The sequence below is a fragment of the Trachurus trachurus genome, assembly GCF_905171665.1.
Source record: "Trachurus trachurus genome assembly, chromosome: 24".
In the NCBI taxonomy this organism is placed as follows: Eukaryota; Metazoa; Chordata; class Actinopteri; order Carangiformes; family Carangidae; genus Trachurus; species Trachurus trachurus.
Window position 1 is genome coordinate 25,034,266 of NC_139910.1, and position 23,370 is coordinate 25,057,635.

The 23,370-nt window shown below is 43.1% G+C and overlaps 1 protein-coding gene across 1 annotated transcript in view; it reads left to right on the top strand.

Moving 5' to 3' along the window:
* Nucleotides 1-23,370, top strand: part of nrxn3b (neurexin 3b) — a gene marked incomplete at both ends in the record, with an annotated part of 315,810 nt that overhangs the window by 119,855 nt on the left and 172,585 nt on the right. Inside the window, 9 exons of the mRNA XM_084000441.1 lie at nt 1,206-1,409; nt 3,054-3,080; nt 4,634-4,753; nt 5,344-5,456; nt 6,292-6,560; nt 6,863-7,053; nt 8,104-8,277; nt 9,155-9,181; nt 11,255-11,374. Coding sequence (XP_083856567.1) covers nt 1,206-1,409; nt 3,054-3,080; nt 4,634-4,753; nt 5,344-5,456; nt 6,292-6,560; nt 6,863-7,053; nt 8,104-8,277; nt 9,155-9,181; nt 11,255-11,374 — 1,245 coding nt within the window. The remainder of the gene's footprint in view (nt 1-1,205; nt 1,410-3,053; nt 3,081-4,633; nt 4,754-5,343; nt 5,457-6,291; nt 6,561-6,862; nt 7,054-8,103; nt 8,278-9,154; nt 9,182-11,254; nt 11,375-23,370) is intronic.

The following is a 23,370-nucleotide window of genomic DNA, read 5'->3' on the forward strand; positions in this document are numbered from 1 at the left end:
TACTTTATTGTCTATGTTAAAAAAGTAAAGTAACACTCACAAAAAAGTAAAAAAGACATCAGAAAAGAAAAAGAAAAAGAAAAGAAAAAATATTAAATTAATACATTAAAAAAGGGAGTCCCACTGCCACCCCCAACTGTTGCATCAGTCACCCCTATACAGTACACATACTGAACATACTGTGCCTTCTCCTATCCATGTATAGTGAAAGTAAAAATAGAAATTATACAAGTACACAAGGCAATAACAGGGTGGATGATGTTGATAAAAAATAAGTTAATAAATGAAATGCAGACAGATAAGCAATAAAATTAAATTTAAAATACCTAAATAAATGAAATAAAACCATCAATACAACAACTAAAACAAACAAACAAACAAAAAATATATACTATATACAAATATAGTCAAATAAGATCAAAACAAAAGCAGTAAAGGGGAGAATTAGAGACTGGTAATAACAGGTCTGATAACATAAATCATCCAGTGGAAGTATTCCAGTCCCTTATTTACAGTGTCCTGGAGGAGTGTTTTCTGCAGTCTCAGTGTTCCCCACTGATTTTTCATTTCAAGATTTCACAATTAGAGTAAAAAGACACCAACCGACAGCGACGGAGGGGAGTTGCCAGGGAGAGAGGGGGGAAGTAGCATGATGATTTAATTTTCTGCACACTGAGCAGCGTGTGTGCAGCCTTCAGCAGCCTGAGCTCCCAGACACTCACCTGTCACTCCATGGATGATGAATACAGCTGCAACTGGGCATGTGGGACCTGTGTGTGTGTGTGTGTGTCTGTGTGTGTGTTTGGGTGCGCGTGCATGTGTGTGTGCATATTTTTCAGTGATAAAATATGAAGAGACACACATGCAAGCAGGTTCCAACTTTAAAATAGGTTCAGTTTTCTTCACCGTGTGTGTGTGTGTGTGTGTTTGCTTTCATAGCACGCATTCTCTTTTATCTTATCAGAAGCTTTGGTAGCATAAACAAAGCTGTCAGACGGATGTGAAGTGTATGAAATATATTGCTGTATTTTATGCTGTTATGATAGTATCTGTTGTTGTTTTTTACGCACCCACACGCGCGCGCACACTCACAGAGTCGGACACAGCCTCTCCCCGCTGGTTCCACAGACAGTACATCAAAGATATTTGTGCTTAAATCACCGTCAATGTTAAAAAAAACCCTCTCTTGTCTCTTCCTCTCACAGAGTCTTCCATCCTGTCCTTCGATGGCAGCATGTACATGAAGGTCGTGATGCCCAACGTCATGCACACCGAGGCCGAGGACGTGTCCCTCCGCTTCAGGTCCCAGCGGGCGTTCGGTCTGCTCATGGCCGCCACGTCCCGCGAGTCGGCCGACACGTTACGGCTGGAGCTGGACAGCGGGAGGGTCAAACTGACTGTCAACCTAGGTATCGTATAAACCTCCCCCCTCCAGTCCAAGAGGAGGCCTCAATGTTTTTGTGTCTTCATACTTTTGTCTATTTTCTTTCTTTTTTTATGGTCCAGACTTGATATCAGACCTAACACGTACTAAAACCTGTTTTTTCTAGTTTGTCTTCGTAGTTGCATGCACTGTTGCCTGAATCGTAACTTTTTCTGCCTTGATGCTGAGTTGTTGTTGTAGATTTTTTTATATCCATCAATCTAACACTTAACAAAGTTATCCATGCTCCGCTGTACATCTTTTGAACAGATCATAGATCATTTTTGTCATGCTCATTATCGTGGACAAATAGATTTTTCCAAAGGCGCAGCTTTTTTGCTTTTTAGATTACTTTAATAGATGGCACTGTGTTCAGGCATTAATTCAGATAGCAACTGATAATAATCTGCCATCTATTCAGAAGTGCAGGTAAGCGTCGGTACATTTCAGTGCTGCACTAATTGTATGCATTTTTGTGGTGTTTTTTTATTTTTTATTATTGTTTTCCTCATGATAGCAGGTTCATGTTTCTCTCTTTCCATTAGTAACCCTTGGTCTAGCTGGCATCTCCCATGCCTTGTTCAAAGATGGCACTCACCCCTTCAAAGGCCCCGAGCCTGCGGCCCATCTGGCAAACAGCCCGATGCCACAGCACCCAGCGCGCCTGCAGATGGTGGCACGAGTGGTACATTTAAGTAGAGTGCAGGCTTTTACACCAGTGACCCTAGGATAGATCAATTTGAAATAAAGTTTATGGATACATAAAAAAAAACACCTGAACTGAATCTAACTAATCTACTTTAGAATCCAATATACTTGGCTGCCACAGCTGCTAAAAGCATGAACCATGTGTAGTCAGTATTTCATGTTTTTAAAGTGCACTGTGGTCTTTTTCTCTAACAGTTAAAACTTAAAATTTAATACAAGCCAAATTCTAAGCTACAGTAATAAGTGTAATTCATAGAGCCCTGTAGGATCCTCTGTTTAGGCCTCTGTACGGCGTTGGTGCTGCGTGGCTCGAGGCTGTTTGCTCCCACTTTTCTGTTGCGGTTGACGGCACATGACCAGCCTGGTCACATGGATTTCAACCTGCACCTGCCAAACACAGGTTCAGTGCTCTCTCTCCCTTGGATGGAGATTTTCATGAAAAGCCCCAATTTTAGTGACACATAATCTACAAAAGGCTTTATTTTAGATCATACAGTGGGCTACTGTTACAATATTTTGGCTCCACTTGCTGGGTTGCAAAATCGATGTGGCCATTGAATCGCAAACGACCATTTTGAAATTTTACAATTCGACATGTAACCAAACATTTTCACTTTTCAAGAAATAACAAACACTCTAATGACATGTTGGATCTAATTAAAACAAAGAATACAGCTTATTTTAATCAGCAAAATTGAACAGCATTAGTGCAGTGTTATTTATAAAGAATTGGATTGGGATTAAATTGGATTTCCACTATCAGTATGGTAACACTGACCCATCAGTAGCCAAGCAGGCTAAAATGGCTGCCAGCGTCATGTGACCGTCCCCGGAAGGTGGCTTTTCTTACTCTTGGATGTCTGCAGCCATAACCTTGAAGGATGCGATTTCATCTGTCACTTATTCTCCCCTCCCCATCTAGACTGTGTCAGGATAAACTGTAACACCAGTAAGTCAACATTCTTCTTCTGCAGCCTTCTTCCTACAATCAATGTTTGATTATAGCCTGTGTGCTAGATGTAAGGGCAGGAATGTGTGAATGCAGGGGACTGATAAGAGGATTTCTCAGATAAGAGGGGGAAAAGTCATAGCCAGAGATCAAAGTTATGCAAATCAGACTTAATGTACTCTATATATTTTAAAATGGCCCATTTTTCAAATTAATTCAGGCAACTTGTTCTTAATCTTCCCCTTTGTGCCTATAGCTACTGAACATTTGCACTTTCTCTATGGGCTATATTGTTTTTCCCAATTATACTGTAATATATTGCTGTGTCTTTCACTTGTTTTGTTTTCTTGCCTTCCTTATTGTACCACGTACTGCTTTATATAGGCTCCTAATACGATAAACAGAAGGTGTTAGCAGTCATGCTCTTACTCATGAAGAGGACTCTTATTATTCACAGGCTTGTGGAGAATGGGAAATGAGCAAAGTGAGAAAGAGAGTTGAGCGGTTTCAGGTCGTCCTACTGTATCTGAGGTGGCAAATTTTAGATGCTGGGTCATATTGATTAGGCTAATCACTGTTATCAGATAATAAGCCAGTGCACATGCATACACTATACAGAGACATGTAGCAAAGGAGATAATCATGAATTGTTGCTCAACGCATATTGAATTCTTGAACGTCACAGGTTTTTCTCAGTTTGTAACCAGCTGATTTGACACATTCACATTCAAAACATCCAAATATTTGAAATGTAGTGTTGAAGGCACATGAAAGCAAACACTGACACTTTATATTACCTTCCTCAAACTGTACACATTATCTGCAGGGTTCGGCCAGCAATGGGCAGCACAAGTTTAGTCAACAAAATAAAATCCTGAATCTGCAGAAGAAATCATTAAGTGACTAAACAATACTGCTGTTTGAATTTAAATTGTAGGTTCAACATTGTTCAGCTGCTTTAGAGACTCTGAGTTAGCTGCTCTGGCCTTAAACAGAAACACAGTGTGGCTGGATTGCCCTCTAGTGGTTGGTTACATGAATTACTGCACAGAACGCTCAACTGGATCTACCTACTGTATTAAAAGCCTCAGTAAAACTACATTTGAGCAAATCTGCTGTAATTAAACTGGAATTAATTAAGTCTGAATGAGGTCCGTGTATAACTTGGTGGGGGGGTTGTCATTTAAATCTATCAGCCAATTGGATATGAGCCAGATACAGTAGATGGATAACGAGAGAGAGAGAGAGAGAGTTTTATGAAAATCTATGCTATGTTCTTTGGGCTGAGTCACAGTCTGAGTCCTTGTCTGAGTAACAGCAAATGTTTTCTTATATTTTGCAGTCAGTTGTGATTTGTATTGTTTTCCTCTGTTGTCTGATCCAAACCAAATTTTTGTTTCTTGCTGTTTTCAGATGAGTAATATGTTATTTCCATAATGAGACAGAATATTTTTCTTTTCTTGGTTAATTCATCTAGCCTGTTGCCTGAAAACAAAGATTTGGTTTGTGCTTGTGCTTCCCCCATCCCTTGACTAACTAACCCTCCTCTTCAGGCAAGGGCCCTGAGGTTCTTTATGCCGGACAAAAGCTCAACGACAATGAGTGGCACTCGGTACGAGTGCTCCGCCGCGGTAAAAACTTCAAAATCACTGTGGATGACGACATGGCTGAAGGTATTTCTCTCGTGAACAATTTACCTGCTGTTTTGCAATATCCATGGTACACATGTTTATTTATTTTCCTTTGTTTTACCTTTCTTCTCAACAACATCTTTTTATTTATTGTCTCATCCTGTCTCAGTTTCACTGTAGCTTTCAGCAAGATTAGATTTCCTAATTGAGACCCCTTTCTGGTTATTTTCTTCTGATAAAATTAAAAATAAAACAGACTTTTGACCATGAAACTGAAAAAAAAAAATCAGAGATGGGTACTTAATGTGTGACAGTATGTTCATGTTGTGCTTCTTGTTTGATATGAGTGTGTCATATTGATTATTCATAATATAAATAAGCACCATTTTGGGAAAATGACACACTGATTGCCTGGTTTCTGATAATTGATCAAACAGAAATAATGACCTGATACCTTGATACTTTTATAATTTTTCTTTGACCTCAAGCTTTAGTAGCGTTACTTCATCGATGTGACCCAAAGTAAAACTCTGCTAATGCTGTGTGGAGGTCAGGTCTGTCTTATCCCTCCTTCTCGTCAACTTCCCTCATCCCTCGGCTTCTTCTCCGTTCTCTTCCCTTGTCCACCTCAGGCCAGATGGCCGGTGACCACACCCGTCTGGAGTTCAACAACGTGGAGACGGGCATCTTGACCGAGAGGCGCTTCGTCTCCTCTGCTCCCTCCTCCTTCATAGGACATCTTCAGGTAGGGAGCGCAATAAGTACTTGATGCAGCAGATGTTGATTATTGATTAAACCTGAAGAGGATGGTTACTTCTTTGTAGTAATTTTTCATCATCATAGCCAAAGATCACATTATCATATTAAAGGGATAGTTCACTCAAAATTGAAATTTTCTCATTGAAAATTACTCATTATCTACTCACCCTCATGTCGACTAAGGGTTGGGAGAAGTTTCAGAGTCCTCTGTGGCTTCTCTGAGTTACAGCGGGGCTCCGTGCAGCACTGCATGTCCATATGACGGTTGCAAAGGGATACCACTTTTCTTCGTAACAAAAAGACACACCAAAAAACATCCAAATACCTCCATAGTGCTCGTATGTAATGTCCGTCTTGAGATTTGCGGCAGTGTCATCTCTCGCGAGATTTGGACGGACCAGGAAGAGGAGCTTCCGCTACAAACAAGCTTGAAATATAGACTTATTTCATTTTTTTCGGAACAATTTCTCATGTTGGGGCTTCAATACAAGACGGACATTACATACGAACAGCATGGAGGTATTTGGATGTTTTTTGGTGTGTCTTTTTGTTGGTATCCATTTACAACCGTTATATGGACATGCACTGCTACGCTGAGACCCCCTGTAACTCAGAGAAGCCACGGAGGACTCTGAAACTTCTCCCAGCCCTTAGTCGACATGAGGGTGAGTAGATAATGAGTGAAATTTCAATTTTGGGTGAACTATTCTTTTAAGTTCATTACGATTGTTTTGCTTTGATTGGTTACTAAATAACTAAATAGTAGTTTTGTCATCTGGGAATGTATTCATCAGCCCACCTCTCTGTAACTGTCCCCACAGAGCCTGAAGTTCAACGGCATGCAGTACATCGACATGTGCAAGAACGGAGACATCGACTTCTGCGAGCTCAACGCCCGTTTCGGCATGCGCTTCATCATCGCCGATCCCGTGACCTTCAAGACCAAAGGCAGTTACCTGGGCTTGGCCACTCTGCAGGCGTATACCACAATGCACCTCTTCTTTCAGTTCAAAACCACCTCCCCCGATGGTTTCATCATCTTCAACAGCGGCGATGGGAACGACTTTATCGCTGTTGAACTGGTCAAAGGGTGAGTGGGGCGGTGTCACGTTGATGTTTTTTTATTCCATGGTCTCCAGCCCAAATGTTTTTATTAGAAATAAAGCAGCAGCGCAGGCGGTTTCATAAGAAATTGTTCATTTAACTATGCTGAACAAATATCGATCCCAAATCTCCTGTGCACCGTTTGTGAGCTTGTAAAAACATAAAAATCATTGTGTTTTGGTGAAGATTGTTATCAGATTGAATCAGTCTGGGAAGATAAAAATAGACGCACACACACACATATGCTAACAAACTCTGATCTCTTCATCTCCTGCTTCCTCCTGCCAGGTTTATCCATTATGTGTTTGACCTGGGGAATGGGCCGAGTCTGTTGAAGGGGAACAGTGACAACTCACTGAACGATAACCAGTGGCACAATGTGGTTATCACGCGGGACGCTTCCAACACACACACACTCAAGGTGGACTCAAAGTCAGTAACGCAGAATGTCAACGGAGCCAAGAACCTCGACCTCAAAGGTACAGTATCACACCCTTGCTGTCTGAGAAATTCATATGATCATCTAACGGCGTCCCAACGTCTCAAGCAGTCCGCCCGCACACGACCCGGACCTCAGTCTGACCCGAGTCAAAAGTCTGAAATCTCCAACAAAATCAAAGACTCAGAGCTCCACTGTAACACCAAAGAATTTTGACTCACTGAATTTCAGTGGCTGGACTTCACACTCTCCCCGAAGATAAAAAATTAACTTGTAAAAAAAAGTGTGAAAATGAATCAGCTTTTAATTTTCCTCACAGTGGATACACTTTAAGTCAGAGGCACTTAAACATTTTAATTAAACATCCACATTGGAGTTTTACACGGGGTCAGAGATCTGGAACAATGCAATCAAAATGCAAATACAATTGTTTCAAGTCCCCAAGTGCCTTTTCTAACACTGCTAACGTTGTTATAGTTTTGTCTGCTGATTTATAACAGCAGATCTGAAACATGAACTTCCTCCTTTAAAGGGATAGTTCAACATTTTGGCAAATTGGCCCATTGCCATAATCCCTATAGTTTTAGGAGTAGGTTTGTTACCTTTAATTGTTAGTGCAAGCTATTTTTAGAACGGTGGAGCAGAGCTGCGAGCTGCTCAGAGCTACGCTACGGAGGCTAGTGGGATTTCTTGGTTTCCCTCATCAAACTCATCAAATACACAATCCAACAACTCCAAAACGCTCTAGTGGACAAGTTATGACCTGCACATTCACCACACTATGAGACAATAACGGAACGTGAAAGCTCATCAGCGGTTTTGCATGAATTTACCTACTCCTAAAACTATAGGGATTATGGCAATGAGCCAATTTGCCAAAATGTTGAACTATCCCTTTGAGTCTTTAGTGACATTTTCTTTAATGCCCACGAGTGGACTTGAAACAGAAGGCTTACACTCTCCAGCGACTTTCATATGTTTTTCCAGGGGTGTTAAATAGAATCATCTGCAAACAGGTCTGACATCTGCTGGCTTCTGTGCTCACTTCATTTATACACTCGTTTATTCACCCCTCCCTTCCTCCCTTCAGGTGACCTGTTCATCGGAGGTCTGGGACCCAACATGTACCAGAACCTGCCTAAGCTGGTGGTTTCTCGGGAAGGCTTCCAGGGCTGCTTGGCCTCAGTTGACCTCAATGGCCGCCTGCCAGACCTCATCAATGATGCCCTTTTCCGCAGCGGGCAGATTGAGCGTGGCTGTGAAGGTACAGATGGCCCGTAGCGTCTAAGAATCATGACCTGCCGTGTGAGATTTATTAGTCTAATTAGACCTCTCTTCAGTGGCCCTTAAAGCCATCCGCTGGCATTGTTAATCCCACTTATTTTCTTTCTCTTCGCCAGGTATTTGTCACATTATGGGATAAAATTTGTCATTCAGTTTCCCCTAATAATGGCTTGTTAACCTTTTTTGTTGCATCGCTTTATTTTTTGACTGCAAGTATTAAAACACAACTTGCAAAAGCAACGCCGATAAAAACAAGCATTTTCAGGTCTCATTAAAATATAACAAATTGTAGATAATTTCACAGAGTAAGGCAACTTTAATTAACCCCCTAATTGATGCGTATGTTTAAACACCATCATGACTTCTTCCCCTCTCCAACCCCTGAAATTACCATCCTCAAGCAAACCAGCATGTTGCTGCATCAGAATACAAATAAGCTGCTGATGTGTTTGTTGCTGTAGTCAGATTTGACTTGAAGTTGTTTCCATCCATATTACAGTAACTGCTGAGCTGTGCTTCCATGCCTAAAACCTAATAGTGTTTAGAAAACGTATGCCCCTTGTGTGCGGTGCAGGCCTCAACATATTTTCCTCTAGAGGGCAGCAGAAGATTGAAATAAGTTCAAACCAACACATCAGGCATTATGAGCAGGGCCTAGCACCCTCTAACTAACTGTATTATGATGTATGTAGGAGCTGAGCCCCACTGCCAGATCAATAGCCAACGTTGCACCCTGCAAAAGTGACAAACTTGTACAAGTTTTAAGAACTCTTAACAGTGCTGCTCCCTCACTAACCTTTACTCTTGTTTCCGCTCTGCTCTGTTCTGTTTGTTATTTTCTTTCTGCGCTAACAAAGTTGGTTTCACCAAAGCCGACCTGCAAGGTAGAGGGTTAAACTCCACCTCTCCGAGGGCTGCTCGCCTGAAAGTCTGCTGTGTGCAATGCATCGTGGGTGTCACCATGGCAATAATGCCCCCCTCTTGGTGCTGCGGAGGTGACTCGCTCTCTGAAAAGAAAAGTTCATATGAGGAGAAACTGAGAGAGACAGAGAGAAAGAATAAGTGATTAAATAACCAGAGGCAGAAAATAGTGTATGATTACTGCCTGGTTTATACAACAGCACTGCTGTAGTGTTAATGTAGATAAATAGTGTATTTGTTAGTGTTCTAAACCATTCACCGCTAACTGCCTGACTTGGGGGATGTATCCAATAAAGTTGTAAAAAATTGAGTATACAGTTTAATTATAATGTGAACAGACGAGGTCAGATAAGTGAGGTTCATGTGGGTATGTGGTTGTCGGGTAGACTGTGTAAAAAGCGGAGGCAGACAGCCACAGCGCTGTGTTCTTGTATGAAAATGCCAGTCGAAACAGAAGAAAGAGGCTGTCACTGCACATCCAAACACTGTCAGCCTGCTGCTGATGTATCAGACCTCTGTCTCTCTCTTCCTCTCTTCCTTTTTTTTTGTTACTTTCTCAAGAACCCATCATGTTGGCTACTTTACCTAGACAAGTGTTTTTCAGAGAGCGAGCGGCCTCCTGCTGCAGCTATCCAACACAGAGAAGTCCTCCGTGGCTCGCACCAGTAAACAATCACTGCTCTGTGCTACAGGCATGAGATTCACACTGCTGCCATATGCAGAAATACACGTGTGCTCACCTTATGGGGACGCCTGGTCGACTGCCATCACTGTACATTACACAGTAAATGCACTTTCAGCCGGCAAACTTTAAGTGTCTTCTTCTTTTTCTTCACATTTTTCTTGCACAAGACAATTGCTCTTAAACACAGTTTACCTGCACTTGTCTGCCCATTTATTTTTGGACTGTCTGTTTAATTTGACTCCACTTTCGTCCGTCTCCTCTGTGGTTATCGGAGGTGTTTTCTGTTGAGATTTCACCCCCCCGTGTCTGTCTAGACTCCGACGGGGATTGTTTATCTTGTTATCTCTGCCGTGCGCTTGTCCTTATCTGCATTCCCTCTCAGTAGAAAGTATTCAAAACGAAGAGCTACGTATGTGTGGTGTAGAGGAATAGCAAACACACATCCAGTTTGACTTTGAATACCCTCCTCGGCTCCCGTCTGCCTGACGTGCATACACGAGGATATGCACTGTGTTCTCAAGTTCTCTTTGCGTTTCTTTCTTTTCTCTTCCACTTCTTCATGAATTCTGTCTGTCCAGTGTGTCTACTGTCCACCGTCTTCACAGCGAAAGAGATGTTTAGACAGAACAATTATCGCCAGGGTCATTCTGATGCCATTTTTTTTGTAAAAATGCGCATCGTTAAATGGAGTTGTCTTTTGCTAAAAAAGGTTGTTTTTGGTTTTTTTTATGTCTCGTCTTGCTTGTTCATAGAGGGAATGCAGTGTTCTAAGTTTTACTCTGCTAAAACTTTCTTGGAAACATGTCGGAATGATGAAAAGTTTTTGCATGCAAATCCACCTGTACACACTCTCCGAAAGAAGGAAATGAAAGGATGTTGACAGTGTCATCACATCAGCCGGGCCGGGATCTAATTCATCTGCAGCATCATGTTTTCAATGCAGATTAGGAGGGAAAGCAGCATCCTGTACAGCTGCTTGTCTGTAATTAATTCACCGCTTGAGAAGCGTGCTGTTGATCCTGTGAAAACCTGGCGCCTCTTCTTCTTCTGCATCACCGTCTCAGTGCCACGCTTTTAACCCAGCATGAAACAGGATTCCTCAGACTGTTTTTAAGTGTGTCGGTGCTCCGGGTCAGGCTTCCTGTGGTGACACTGTTTGCTCCCGGTTATTTCTTGGAGGCCTACATGCTGTATATATATCTACCTCTGTAGAGTGCATTTCTTCTGCATGGGTCCTGCATTGTTAAGGCTCAGCAGTGGCTCTTACTGCTGCTTGACTGTGCACCTGTTGTATCCCCCTCTCTCTTTCTCTCTCTTTCTCTCTCTCTCTCTCCATCCCATCATCCTCCAGGCCCGAGCACGACCTGCCAGGAGGACTCGTGCGCCAACATGGGCGTGTGCATCCAGCAGTGGGAGAACTTCACCTGTGACTGCACCATGACGTCATACACAGGGACTCACTGCAACGACCGTGAGTACCATTTTATTTTAAATGTACCTGGACTGGGTGCATTAAAGGAGCATTCCTGTGATTTTTTTTTTTACGCTGAAAGTGATTTAACAGCTGTTTGAAACTGATGTTTAAAGACTTTTGGGTCTCTGGAGAGAGAGCCACTGTTGCAAACTGTGAGCGCTGTTTGAATGGCATGGGTATTTATTTACCTTTCTGGGGGCATTTCAGTAATAGCCAAGCTGCCTTGTGGGAAATGTAGACTCCTGTGTTTTTGTCAACCGGCAACAGTCAGGACATCTTGGCCTTCTGGCCTTGAGGCACCCCCCCCCCCCCCCCCCACACACACACACACCCCTCCCACCCCTTTATTGAAGTGCAATACTAACTAGCCGGAGGGCTCCTTCCACCACACCTGTGCACTCAGTCAACACCAGGTACACTCAACTGCAACATTATGCTGATGTGACATTGTGCTGACCATACGCTGTGTACAGAAGTGCATACATACAAACACATTGCACAATTCACCCTCACACACACACACACACACACACACACACACACACACACACACACACACTTACGGTGAGTTTCATACCCTTGACTCCAGGACTCAAAGCTGTTTCCCTCATTTGTTTATTAAAGCCTTTGTTAGATTTGCTGCATGGAAGCGGTGCTGAGCGCTCCATGTGATCTTTAAATGAAGCAACTGCTGGCTGCATTTGTTGAGGATGTTTTTTTTTTTTCTTTACTGCAATGCAGGCAATTTGTCGTAACAGGTTTTGCTTGATGTTCTACGCTTTCACATTTTTGGGCTTTGGAGTAAAACGGCCGTGACTGATGATGTGTAAAATATCCACTTGTGCCTGAATCGTCTCTTCATAAAACGTCCTTCAAACAGCTATCGCCGAAGTTGAAGTGTGAGTCCGTGTGCGCGCGTGCCATTCGTGTGTGCGTAGGGATCTCTCATCCCCATGACGACAAGGGACTTCCCCTCAGTAATCATGGTTGGCGGTCTTTCATTTAGCGGTTAATAGCGGGGGCATACTGCTGCTGGGCCAGACTAATGAGGTGGTGAAGGCTGTTAGGAGAGCTGCTCTCTGTGAGCCCTGGCATCCCATAATCATCCAGACCTTTCTGATGTCAGACCCAGCCACTGTGTATGACTTCACATCTCTCAAATCCCAATTTTCTTGTTGCTCTCTCTCTCTTTTCTCTTTACGGTTTCTTTTATTTTCTACTTTCCCTCCTCTTACTCTTATTTCACGTCTCCTGCAAAAGATCATCTGACGCAATCGTTTCCATGCAGGGCCAGTAATCGACTCCTGCTCCCGCTTGGTGATGGGAGCTGTGTGTTTATGTGTTAATTAGTGATGAGAGGTCTTCATTAATTCAACTCCTGGCGCTGCCTCGGATGACTTAAAGTGAGCTTTTATTGATTTCATATCGACACAGAGATATTTCTTCTTGAAAGAAAAGAGCACAGATAGGGACGTACTTCACATCTTCGTGACATTGTGGGTTTAAGTCTTAAGTTCTCCTCCTGCTAGTTTTGGAGATAGATGTTCACTAATATTGACCGGACAGTCCAAGCGTATAATAGCATTCTTAACTGAGCGGTATTGCCCTTAATGGGAATTTTGTAGTTGATTTTCTCTTTCTTTTGGTACTCGTTGAAGCAATTTCTTTTCATTTCCTGTGCTGGAAGCGGGGAAAATAAATAATGAAGAGGAATGGAAAAGGATAAAAGAGGCAAAAGTCAGGCAAACAGGCAGTTTTGGTTTGGGAACTTTCCTGGAGTTTACATTTCAGAGAGAGTCAACATGACACCGCCTGGCCCAAGAGTAGGGGTCAAGTTTACTCCTCTTGGACTCCCCCAATCTTCTGTTGTTGACTCTGCCAGCAGCCCTCTGCCCCCGTCATGGTCCCCCGCCCCCCCCGGAGCCCAGCAGTGCAGCCTCGCGCCACCAGATGGCAGTAGATCCACAAGCAGGACCGCACAACTGTCGCTGCGTGCTGGGAGAGAATGAGATGCAATCCCCTGAGCATGAAATCAGCTTTCCTGTTATTTTCCTCCACTGCTTTGCCTCTTGTACTCTCTCTCTTTATCTGCCCCCCCCACCCACCCCATCCCACCACCACCTCCCCCCGCTGCAAACCCACAAGCCCATCCAATTTCTATACTTATGGATCACAGGGAGAATATTGTGCGATCTCCCTCAAACAATGCAAAAGCCCAGTGTAGTGCGATACAATCATATTACCGACAATTTCATTGTTGGATTGAGGTAGCTTGATGAAGATGAAATCGACGGGCACAGTCGTCGCCGCCCCTCGCGTGTGTGTTCTGTGACTGTTTTATTCAGTGAGCACAGCGCTGAGAGAGAGAGAGAGAGAGAGAGAGAGAGAGATTCTAATTAACAGTGTAGGAGTGGAGCTTGTCCCTCTGTTTCTCTTGGTCTCTCCCTCTCTGATAGCTCACAGCAAATATCAGTAATTGTCTTCCTCTCTGGCTCCATTTCTACCCATCGTCCAAATAAAGAAACTCGAACAAAGTAAAGTGAACATTTCTGCCAGTAAAGCCTCTCGCTGTTTCATCTGTGCCAGTTGTTAACGTGTCCCTCTCCGCTCTCCTCCCATTGTAGCCAGCAGGGCTCTAGGTGGCAGAGAAGAAGTGAAAAAAAAAAACACAAAAAAAACCCCTCAGATGGCAAGAACTACCTACACTCTTTCCATTTATTCTTGTGTACCCCTGCAGCCTGCACTTTGTGACTGCACACCTTTACTTATGGGAACAAGACACAAAGAAAGAATTTGCAGAGCTCTTTGCACCGTGCAGGCCGTTCTCAGAGCCGCTCGGACAATCTGGAGGTACATGTCATGCCCAGCTCGGCTTAAAAAAACGGGGAAGGGGTGAACTATTTTTATAGCATTCTCATCCTGCTTGCTTCTGGCTCACCGCTTTTGTCATGCTCATCTCCATCTCCCTGTCGTCTCATATCTATCCCCCTTTTTTTCTCTTTGTCTCCTCTTCTCTCCTCTTCTCTCCTCCTCCTCCTCCTCCTCCTCCTCCTCCTCCTCCTCTTTCTCTGTTTTCTGAGCGGACCTCTTCCTGTCAGGTTCTATGAATACCGCAGAGTTTCATTTAACTCCAAGGACATAGGAGCTGAGGGCCACGCAAAGAAGAGCAGCGGACACTCCTCTTCCACATCCAGAGCAATTACTCAACTTACGTAATAGAATTATTTCTGCAAAGGTCGCTGCATTGTTCCACAGTCAGGAACATGGTAAACAAACAGAGAGCGTTGAGAGGGGAGAGGGAGGCTGAAGACAGGCAACAGGAAACAGTTCGTCGGTCTGATAGTGAAAGCAGTAATTGCTCAGATGGATCTAGTGATGAATTTCTTTGTCAGTCTGACGATGCCGACGAACCCTCTCCGCTCCTGCTTACCCCCAGTGTCCTTATTTCACTTCCCACGGCGTGCTCAGAAGGCTGTGACCGCATCTGGCTAACTGCTAACACAGCAGTGGCACGGCCTCCTTCTCTTTTTTAAAAAGAAAATAATTTTCTCCTCTGTTCATCGGAGGGAGGAAGAAAAAAAATGACAAAAGAGGTGCTAGTCAAGGAAAAAGCTGTGTTTCCTCTGGTCCACAATGTTCTGTTGAGTAGAAAATCATCAGTAATAACAGCATTTTCTCCACATTGACGGATGCGTCTGCTCAACAGTATTAAACCTGGAGGGGCCAAACAATGGCACCATTCACTTTGACACGATGTTAATGAAGAGGGAGAGTTTTTATGACGGACAAATGAGAAACATGTCCACACAAACACATAAGCAGGCTGCTGGTGCAGGGTATCTTTAGACCTCCTCATGCATACTGGAGGAGTTTTTATTTGAGCATTGAATAATTCAACCCACTGTCTCTGTAAATGGGATTAAGTAGCTTGAGGTGGCCCGGACGAGCAAACAGGTGCAGGGCCGGGGGTTTGTTGGCTATAAAGCACTCGGCGGGGCGCTGTGGAACTTGGCAGAGCTTCAGCTGGGCACAGATGTGGCAACTTTAACATCGTAATAGATGCCCAACCTCCTCAGTTGATCAATATTAAAGGGATAGTTCAACATTTTGGCAAATTGGCCCCCATTGCCATAATCCCTATAGTTTTAGCAGTAGGTTTGTTACCTTTGATTGTCGGTGCAAGCTAGATTTAGAACGGCGGAGCAGAACCGTGAGCTGCTCAGAGCTACGCTACGGAGGCTCATGGGAGGGATTTCTTGGTTTCCCTCATCAAACTCATCAAATACACAATCCAACAACTCCAAAACGCTCTGGTGGACAAGTTGTGACCTGCACATTCACCACGTTATGAGATAATAACGGAACGTTACGAGTTGTTTTCGAGGCAAATGCAGAGACTGCATCAGCGGTTTTGCATGAATTTACCTCGAAAAAAACTCACGGCTCTGCTCCGCCGTTCTAAAAATAGCTTCCACTGACAATTAAAGGTAACAAACCTACTCCTAAAACTATTGGGATTATGGCAATGGGCCAATTTGCCAAAATGTTGAACTATCCCTTTAAGATTAAACTGGATAAGGGAAGTCTTGTTTTTCTCCTCGCAAATGCAGAGGGAAAGTTTTTCGACGATATGCGAAAAGCTTTTGGCTAAAGAGGGCTTACAAGTGGAGCATGGAAATATGAGAACATTTGCCTATAAATACCACAGGTAGATCAGAAATGGGCCAAGGGAGTCCCACAGAGAATGATTTGTCCTCTGGGCACAACTCATCCCAAAAGCACACTTTGGAATGATCTCACTCTGTTTGTCATAGTCGCTGTGGTTGATCGCGTTAGTTCGGGAAATTCCCACATGACCGTGGGCTCACGTGACCGGGTCGCTTGAACACTTCCAACAACCGCTTAAAGATCTGACAGCTGCCTGCAGTACCATCGCATGTGAAACATCTTCTGGATGATGGAGGTTTGAAGCTGCTCCTGTTGTTGTGTAACCGTGGCTTGAGGAAACATGTAATTGCCCACCATCAACCCAGTGGAAGCGCCCCAAACAGAAGAGCGCACAAACATAACATCGTCCCTCCAAGGTTTATAATCTCTCTTCCTCTCACTATCACTTTATCACTCCTCTTCCTTGTCTTATGATATCTGTATTAGAGCCAGAGCTGCACGTCCAGCCCTTGGGGGTCTAACGAGCTGTCCCGCTATTGGCTGATCAGGCTAATGATGCTTGCCCAGCACTGCATCATGTCACTGTGATAAGGCTGGATGTCGCTTGTGTCAATCGATGTGTCATTGCCGTGCTCAGAGCCGTAGTATAATTGGATATATGCAGTGCTGCGGATCCTAAACGCCCCTGGGCTAGAAGAAAGAGAATGTAAAACGGGTAAAAAAAAATAAAAAAAATAAGATGGAGGAGAAGATTGGGAGATGTTACTCCTCATGGAGTGTCAATACATCACTGTGTTGAAGAAATGAGCAGTTTTTCATTTTCATTGTCATATGTGAGGGTCTCGGTCTATTTCTGAGCCGATAGTCTTGCGGTTATTGAAAGGTCACAGAGAGCCGCCACCGCTCAATACGTTTATATGAGCAATGACTGCATGTGATGTAGAAGTTGTCACTTGTAATGATAAACCTACAGAGTATTAGCACCTGACTCCGCAGTTTCACTCACTTCTGTTGAGCCGTTTCAGCTCAGTGCTTTTGGCTTTCTGGCCTCGCTCTCTGTTCTTATTAACAAAGCCCTGCGGAGCTGATTTGTAAACACATTAAAGTCGCTGTTACTCACCAGTATGCATTGGGATCTCACTAACATGTTGACTGTGTTCACAAAGCCCCTTTTACCTCCACTAAGGTGATTGTTTGTTGCTTTGTTTGTTTGTCAGCACTGAATTGATTTACACCAGATTTGGTGCAGTGATGGGGCGTTAACCAGGGAGGACCCCGTTCAATTTTGGTAAAACTATGAATTTGTAGAATTTGGTGCAGATTCCGATAATAATCTGGGTATGGATTGCTCGAGTGAATGCCACCCTGGCATTAAATGTCTTCTTCCTCCTTCCTTTTCCTTTCCACTGGCTGCAACTGACTCTGAAAAAATTGCATGAATCCAACAGCAGAACTGTGAATTACTCTGTCTGCATGTCTGTGCCCAGCACCACGTGGTACACAGAAAATAGCAGATGAACACGGTGGAAGATTTAGCAGCTAAAGAGCCTGATATCACCCTGAGGATTCAGTGGAGAACCATGGACGGTGAATATCGGTCCTGTCGTGCAGCATTTGTTTGCATAGAAGAACAACTCATAACAACTCCATAAGTCACTGGTGTGTTTTTAGCTTGTTTTGCTGCTCCAAATTAAGCAAAATCAATTAATAAAGTGACAGGTAATAATGTTTATTTGCTTTCTTTCTGAGAAACAGATAAGACGATGAGCATCAATCTGTATGTTGAGCACAAGATCAACTCTGAATATGATTAGCCGAGCTCAACGTAAACACTGCTGACAGGAGAAAACAGCTCCAGCCAATAACTCCTCATTAAGGCACAAATTGTCATTGTAGATTTGATTGTTCTACAGTTAGAGTTAAACAAACAAGATGCAGTGTGTTAACCACAATGACAGTGTGTATACCTTTGCCAAGACAAGACATTGTCATCCACCAGATCTGGATTATTATTATCTGGATCTCCACCATACTGTACAGAGGTATCTCATAAATATTTCATTTTTACTTCAAAATACAAACTTCATTTCCTTAGAGATTGACTAAAACTTGGAACATGGACCGATCGGCGCCATAGTTGAGTAGTTTCTTCCCTGACCCATGCCCCATCCATCCATTAATCCCCCCCCACCCCACTCCAACCGTCCATACTTGGTGCTCAGACATCAGGCTGATATTGATCTTCTCATCTCATCCTCAGAGGAAAAGCAAATAAAGTTATTTTTCAAGATGTTGAGCCATTCTTTTAAGACACAGACAAAGGCCAAGCACATAATAGTTAACAACCCCTACAGTTGTTGCACCCAGGAGAAGATGGTGGAGGTGTGTGATAAATAAAATCATGACTCCGACCGCCGTCTCCGGACAGACACGTACAGTACAGCTCCTCTCAGTCTTCCAGCAAACTGCCTGGGTGAGCGGAGCGCAGAGATGTTGTATGAGAAGAGAGAGGGAGAGAGGGAGAGGGAGGGAGGGAATGATTGAGTTGAACACATTACAGACAGTTACGATGAGGAGCATCCATCTGTTTTGGTGCCAGGCGGGTAACCTTGAGGCTGTCGGTGCGTTCCCAGCACCCCACCCCGGCCCTCACAGGCTGAGAGCCCGGCCACAGACACATCCATTAACACATGTTCCTAGACACATTTCAGAAGCAACAGCAACACATACAAATCACCCAATCAATACCTCGAATGCCTCACCTGAACTTCGGGGGTTTTGAGCAGGAACATGTCTCGCAGCTCACGCATATGTTTTTCTCTTGCAGGTGAGATATTTCTTTTAGCTGCAGTCTTTCTTTTTTACATCTCTCTTTTATCCTTTGCTTACCTTGGGTAGCTGTTTCTTCTGGTATTGTAATAAAGGTCAAGTGATCCTCTGAAGTGGCAATGCATTGGTGTAAAAAAATAAGTACTATTTCTTCTTGCTTTATATTTTGGGACAACACAGTATAATGCATTTTCTTTTCCTTTTTTTTAGAGAGAAACATAGTGCAGTCATAAAATCTTAGTTTATAGCTTTATTTTGGTGGTAAATAAAGCTCAAACCAGTGACAGCATTCAGTGAGTTGTCTCCAATTCTCACGTGTACACTGCAAAAACTCAAAATCTATCCAAGAATATTTTTCTTATTTCTTGTCAAAATGTCTCATTTCTAGTCAAAACTAATCTCTTTCCACTTAATCATCACATTAAAAATGAACTTGTTTTTAGATCATTTTCACTTGTTTCAAACTAATTTTCACTTGAAATAAGTAGAAACATCTGTCAGTGAAAGCATGTTTTCTGTGCTTGTAATAAGAAAGAAAAACTTGCTCCACTATCAGATTCTTCTACTTATTGCAAGTGAAAATACTTGAAAGAAGTAAAAAGTGTTTAAAAACTAGCTACTTTTATGTGATGAGTCTTAATGTGATTTGTTTTGACTAGAAATGCCATTTTGACTCAAAATAAGACAAATATTCTTGGTATGATTTTGAGTTTTTGCAGTGTATGGCCTTGTTGTGCATTTGTTTTTGTCACTGTTTGTTCACTTGTGTTTGCCTCGGTGGCTTGCGCCTTCAAATATTTCTCTGTGCTCGTCTACAAATTGCTGGAAAATTGTCATTGGGCCACACACTACACAGACACATTTCATGTCTTACCTGGTCAGAACAATGGGCCCAATCAGTAGCCGACATCTCATCAGCTTCTCTGGTGGCTGCTCTCAGTCGCCGTACCTCTGTGGTGTTGTGGACGGTTTTGAAAGGCCACACAAATACAAGTAATCCGTCACGGGTAGACAGCGTTCCCACTCTGCACTTGATTGCACCAGCCAGTACGTACAATAACTCCCCCCTTACCCCCACCCTACCCCCCCGCAAGCTTCACAACACCAATTGAGATGTGCATAGATCAAAAAGAAAGGCGAGTTTGGTCTCATTCTATCACTCTATTGTTCTTGTTACTCTCTCCTCTCCCTCTCCTCCCTCCTTTGTCTCCCAGCAGTGAGGCTGATAGCTCCTCATCACCAGTAGGGAGCTAAACCACTCAAAGCAGACTACAAAGAATAAAGCTCTCCTCTGCCCAGCACTTCCAGGAGGGTACTTGATCTGCAACAAGGAGCATGGATCTACAGTACCAGCTTCCTGTTTGTGGTAACCTCACATCAGTTCAACAAGTGCCAGCCTTTGGTACTGTAGGCCTGATAAAAGGCCATATATGGCGTCCTCGTGTCTCCACAATCACCTTTTAACACTCCTTACCTATCTGCCTACCTTGCACGCAGGCTTTTACATTGGTGACAGGCAATTGCCGGCATTTAGCATCGCAATTAGAGAGGTGGGTTTACCCGGGGGGGCAGTCAAGTCATTCAGTTGCCATAGTGAGTTCAATCACTCAATCATTGGATGGTTGCGGGGATGAAGCGGTTCAACCCACCGAAGAGAGAGAAGAGAAAAAAAAAGAGGAAAGAACATGAAATGGCTCTGTGTGATAGCTTACAGCCATTAATTTTAACCATTAAAGGGCTCTCAGCAGAAGAACCCTGCGGTGCGTCTGAAGGGCACTCATATGGGGGGAATATGCTCCGGTGAGGCGTTCGGTCTCCATCAGATAACACCAACGGTTTACGTCAGGTGAAGGCATTATAAAGGCAATTACCTTTGACATTTTTATCTCCCAAAAGAGCAGACGGGCCTGTCTCACTTATTACACCGAGGCACACCTGAGCTCAACCAGTGGGAAGAATTAGACGTCCTGTCCAGCCCACCTCACCATTTAAAGGTCCTGCATCCTTTTTTCTTTTGTGAGTCTGAAATAACAGGCTGCGAGACATCCTTGAACACCCTTGAAGTAGGAGCTCGCTAATTATGTTTTTCAGCACTTTGAGGAGTTGTAATCTGTTTTGGCTTGAAAATAACCTTATTCTTGACATTGTAAACAGGATTTTCCATTGCAAGATCTTTCTTTTTTTCTTCCCTGCTGCTCTGGACAATTGTAGTCTTTCAAGTGCTCTCTTTGTAAAATATGAGCATAATATTATCTTGTGAAAGTAGATATAAATTTTCCAGACGGCAGATTTATTGTTCTATAACATTTGATCAAATTGTCAATTTAAAGTTTTGTTGTAAAGCCACCAGATATTGCTACAAAATGTGCTGAGTAATTGTTACTAATGGAAACTCATCTCACCAATCATAGATCTCACAGTTGCACAACTGGGCAGCTGCCAGCTGTAAGTCAGGGTTCAAGCAGGTTGTCCTTCTTCCTGTCTATGTGTCAAAGTCTACACTGAGCCTCTATAGACAGCACACACAAGTGACTCAACATCTTGCAGGTTTTGTTGCAAAGTTTGAGGTTCTTAGTTGGGAAGTAAATCCTAACTTTGGGATGATTTAATGCTCATTGTATAATTTTCTGTTACTTGTTGCACTGAGGAAGTGTTTCTGGACTTGGTAGCTCAAATGCACACAAAAGCTGGGAATGACGCATGAGCTGTTACTGACGTTGGAACCAAACGCTGTGTTAGCGCCATGCTAAGACTGAGAAAGCCCACATTCTCAGCACTTACTGTTCACCTCCTGATAATTATCAACCTCTCACTCAAACGTTTCTGCCTTTCTGTCCATCCTGTCTTTTGAACACTTTGCTTCACACTCCTGTTTTTTTTTTTTTTTTTTTTTTTTTAATCCCTTTGCTCAGCCTCATAGCTAGATGACTGCAATTATTTTGTCAGCAGCTTTCTAGTTCATCACGTAGCCCCCACAGATGGTGCTCACAGACTTTCACAGTAGATTGTACAAACTTGCTCTCGGAGTTTAAAGCCTTCGCCTGCAGACTCCCCCCACCTGCCGCGACACGGAGCCCATCAAGGCAGGAATCCTGATCAGCTTGGCCCTTGTCTGAAGTGCAGGCAGGTGCAACACATCATAAACAACCCAGATTGCTTGATCTGCATTGACTAAGGATCACAGATGGAGGAAACTCCTACTGTTGGCAGGATGTTACACTAGATGGCAGTTTTAATCACTAGTGTGGGAGATAATATGACCCCCACATAGCTCCCTTCCAGAGACACTGCATATGTGTTGTAATATTAACTGAGCTTTCCCTATAATGCCGCCCCTTAATGGTAGTGATACAGAGTGTTATCGTAACCCTGTATATACACTAAATTTCCTGCTTTGCAATGAGCTCTTATCACCGTATTGACTTCCAGCATGGATTTAAGGTTTGGTTGGTATTGCCCCTGCCTCTACTACTCTATACTGTCTCTGTGAAGCTATTTTCTTTTTTTTTTTACTTTATATTACAATATGAATGAGCATTACCTTTTAAAAATGTAACACGCTAGTTTCATGTTTTAGCAGCATTTCCACCGAAGTGGCTCATCCTCATCCTACTTGAGGAAGCAGGACATGAAAAAAGCCAGCTCTCTAAAGGTCATTTATATTCATTATACAATAGCCTGGATGAATATGTAATTGTGATTTGCTAAAGGGCTGTTGATTAATTTCACATTACAGCTCTGTCACATAGTTAGTCCTTATCCCACTTAGTCTTTCCCCCTCCTCCAAATGTACAGTATGCGCCTCGTTCACACGGTCACAGTAGATAATGGCTGTCGGCACATGCTCACACCTGGATGGCTTCTGCCCCGTTTTGTGCACATTTTGCCTTCTATACTACTTCTCCTCCCAACATCCAAACACACTAGTCAGACCTCACTGAAATGTGGATGTCAAAAACTATCTGGGTGTTTTTTTGCCTGTCACTGCATGTGAACCTGAACTGAGCTGATAGGAAGCACCAGAAAGCAGGAAAGCACACAACTTTGTGATACACCGCTGCAGAATGTTCAACTGTTAAAAAGAGAAAAAAAAGACTGCTAATTGAGTAAAGGTCACAAGACTGTTTTTAGTTTTCACCTTCTCTGTGACTTCCCACCACTTCTCGCAAACTCCACAGGTTATATCAAACTGCTCTTGCACCTTCATTGATTTGGATTTTTTTATATTTAATGTTGCCTGTTCTTCTCGGCTGTATGTAGTTCCTTTTTTTTTTTAAACTCTGATTGATTTGAAGTTTCAAATATTGCACCATTTTTAAGCCGTGTGAGGTCAGTGAACAAAATCAATAGCAGGAAATTGTTTGTGTATGTCCACACGGCTGATATGCTGCTGTATTTACTTCTCAGAAACAAACAGCAGCAGGCTGCATGACAACCTTGCACTTCATTTACAAGCAGCCTCTCACTTTGCTTCTCAAAGTTACCACACCTTTTTT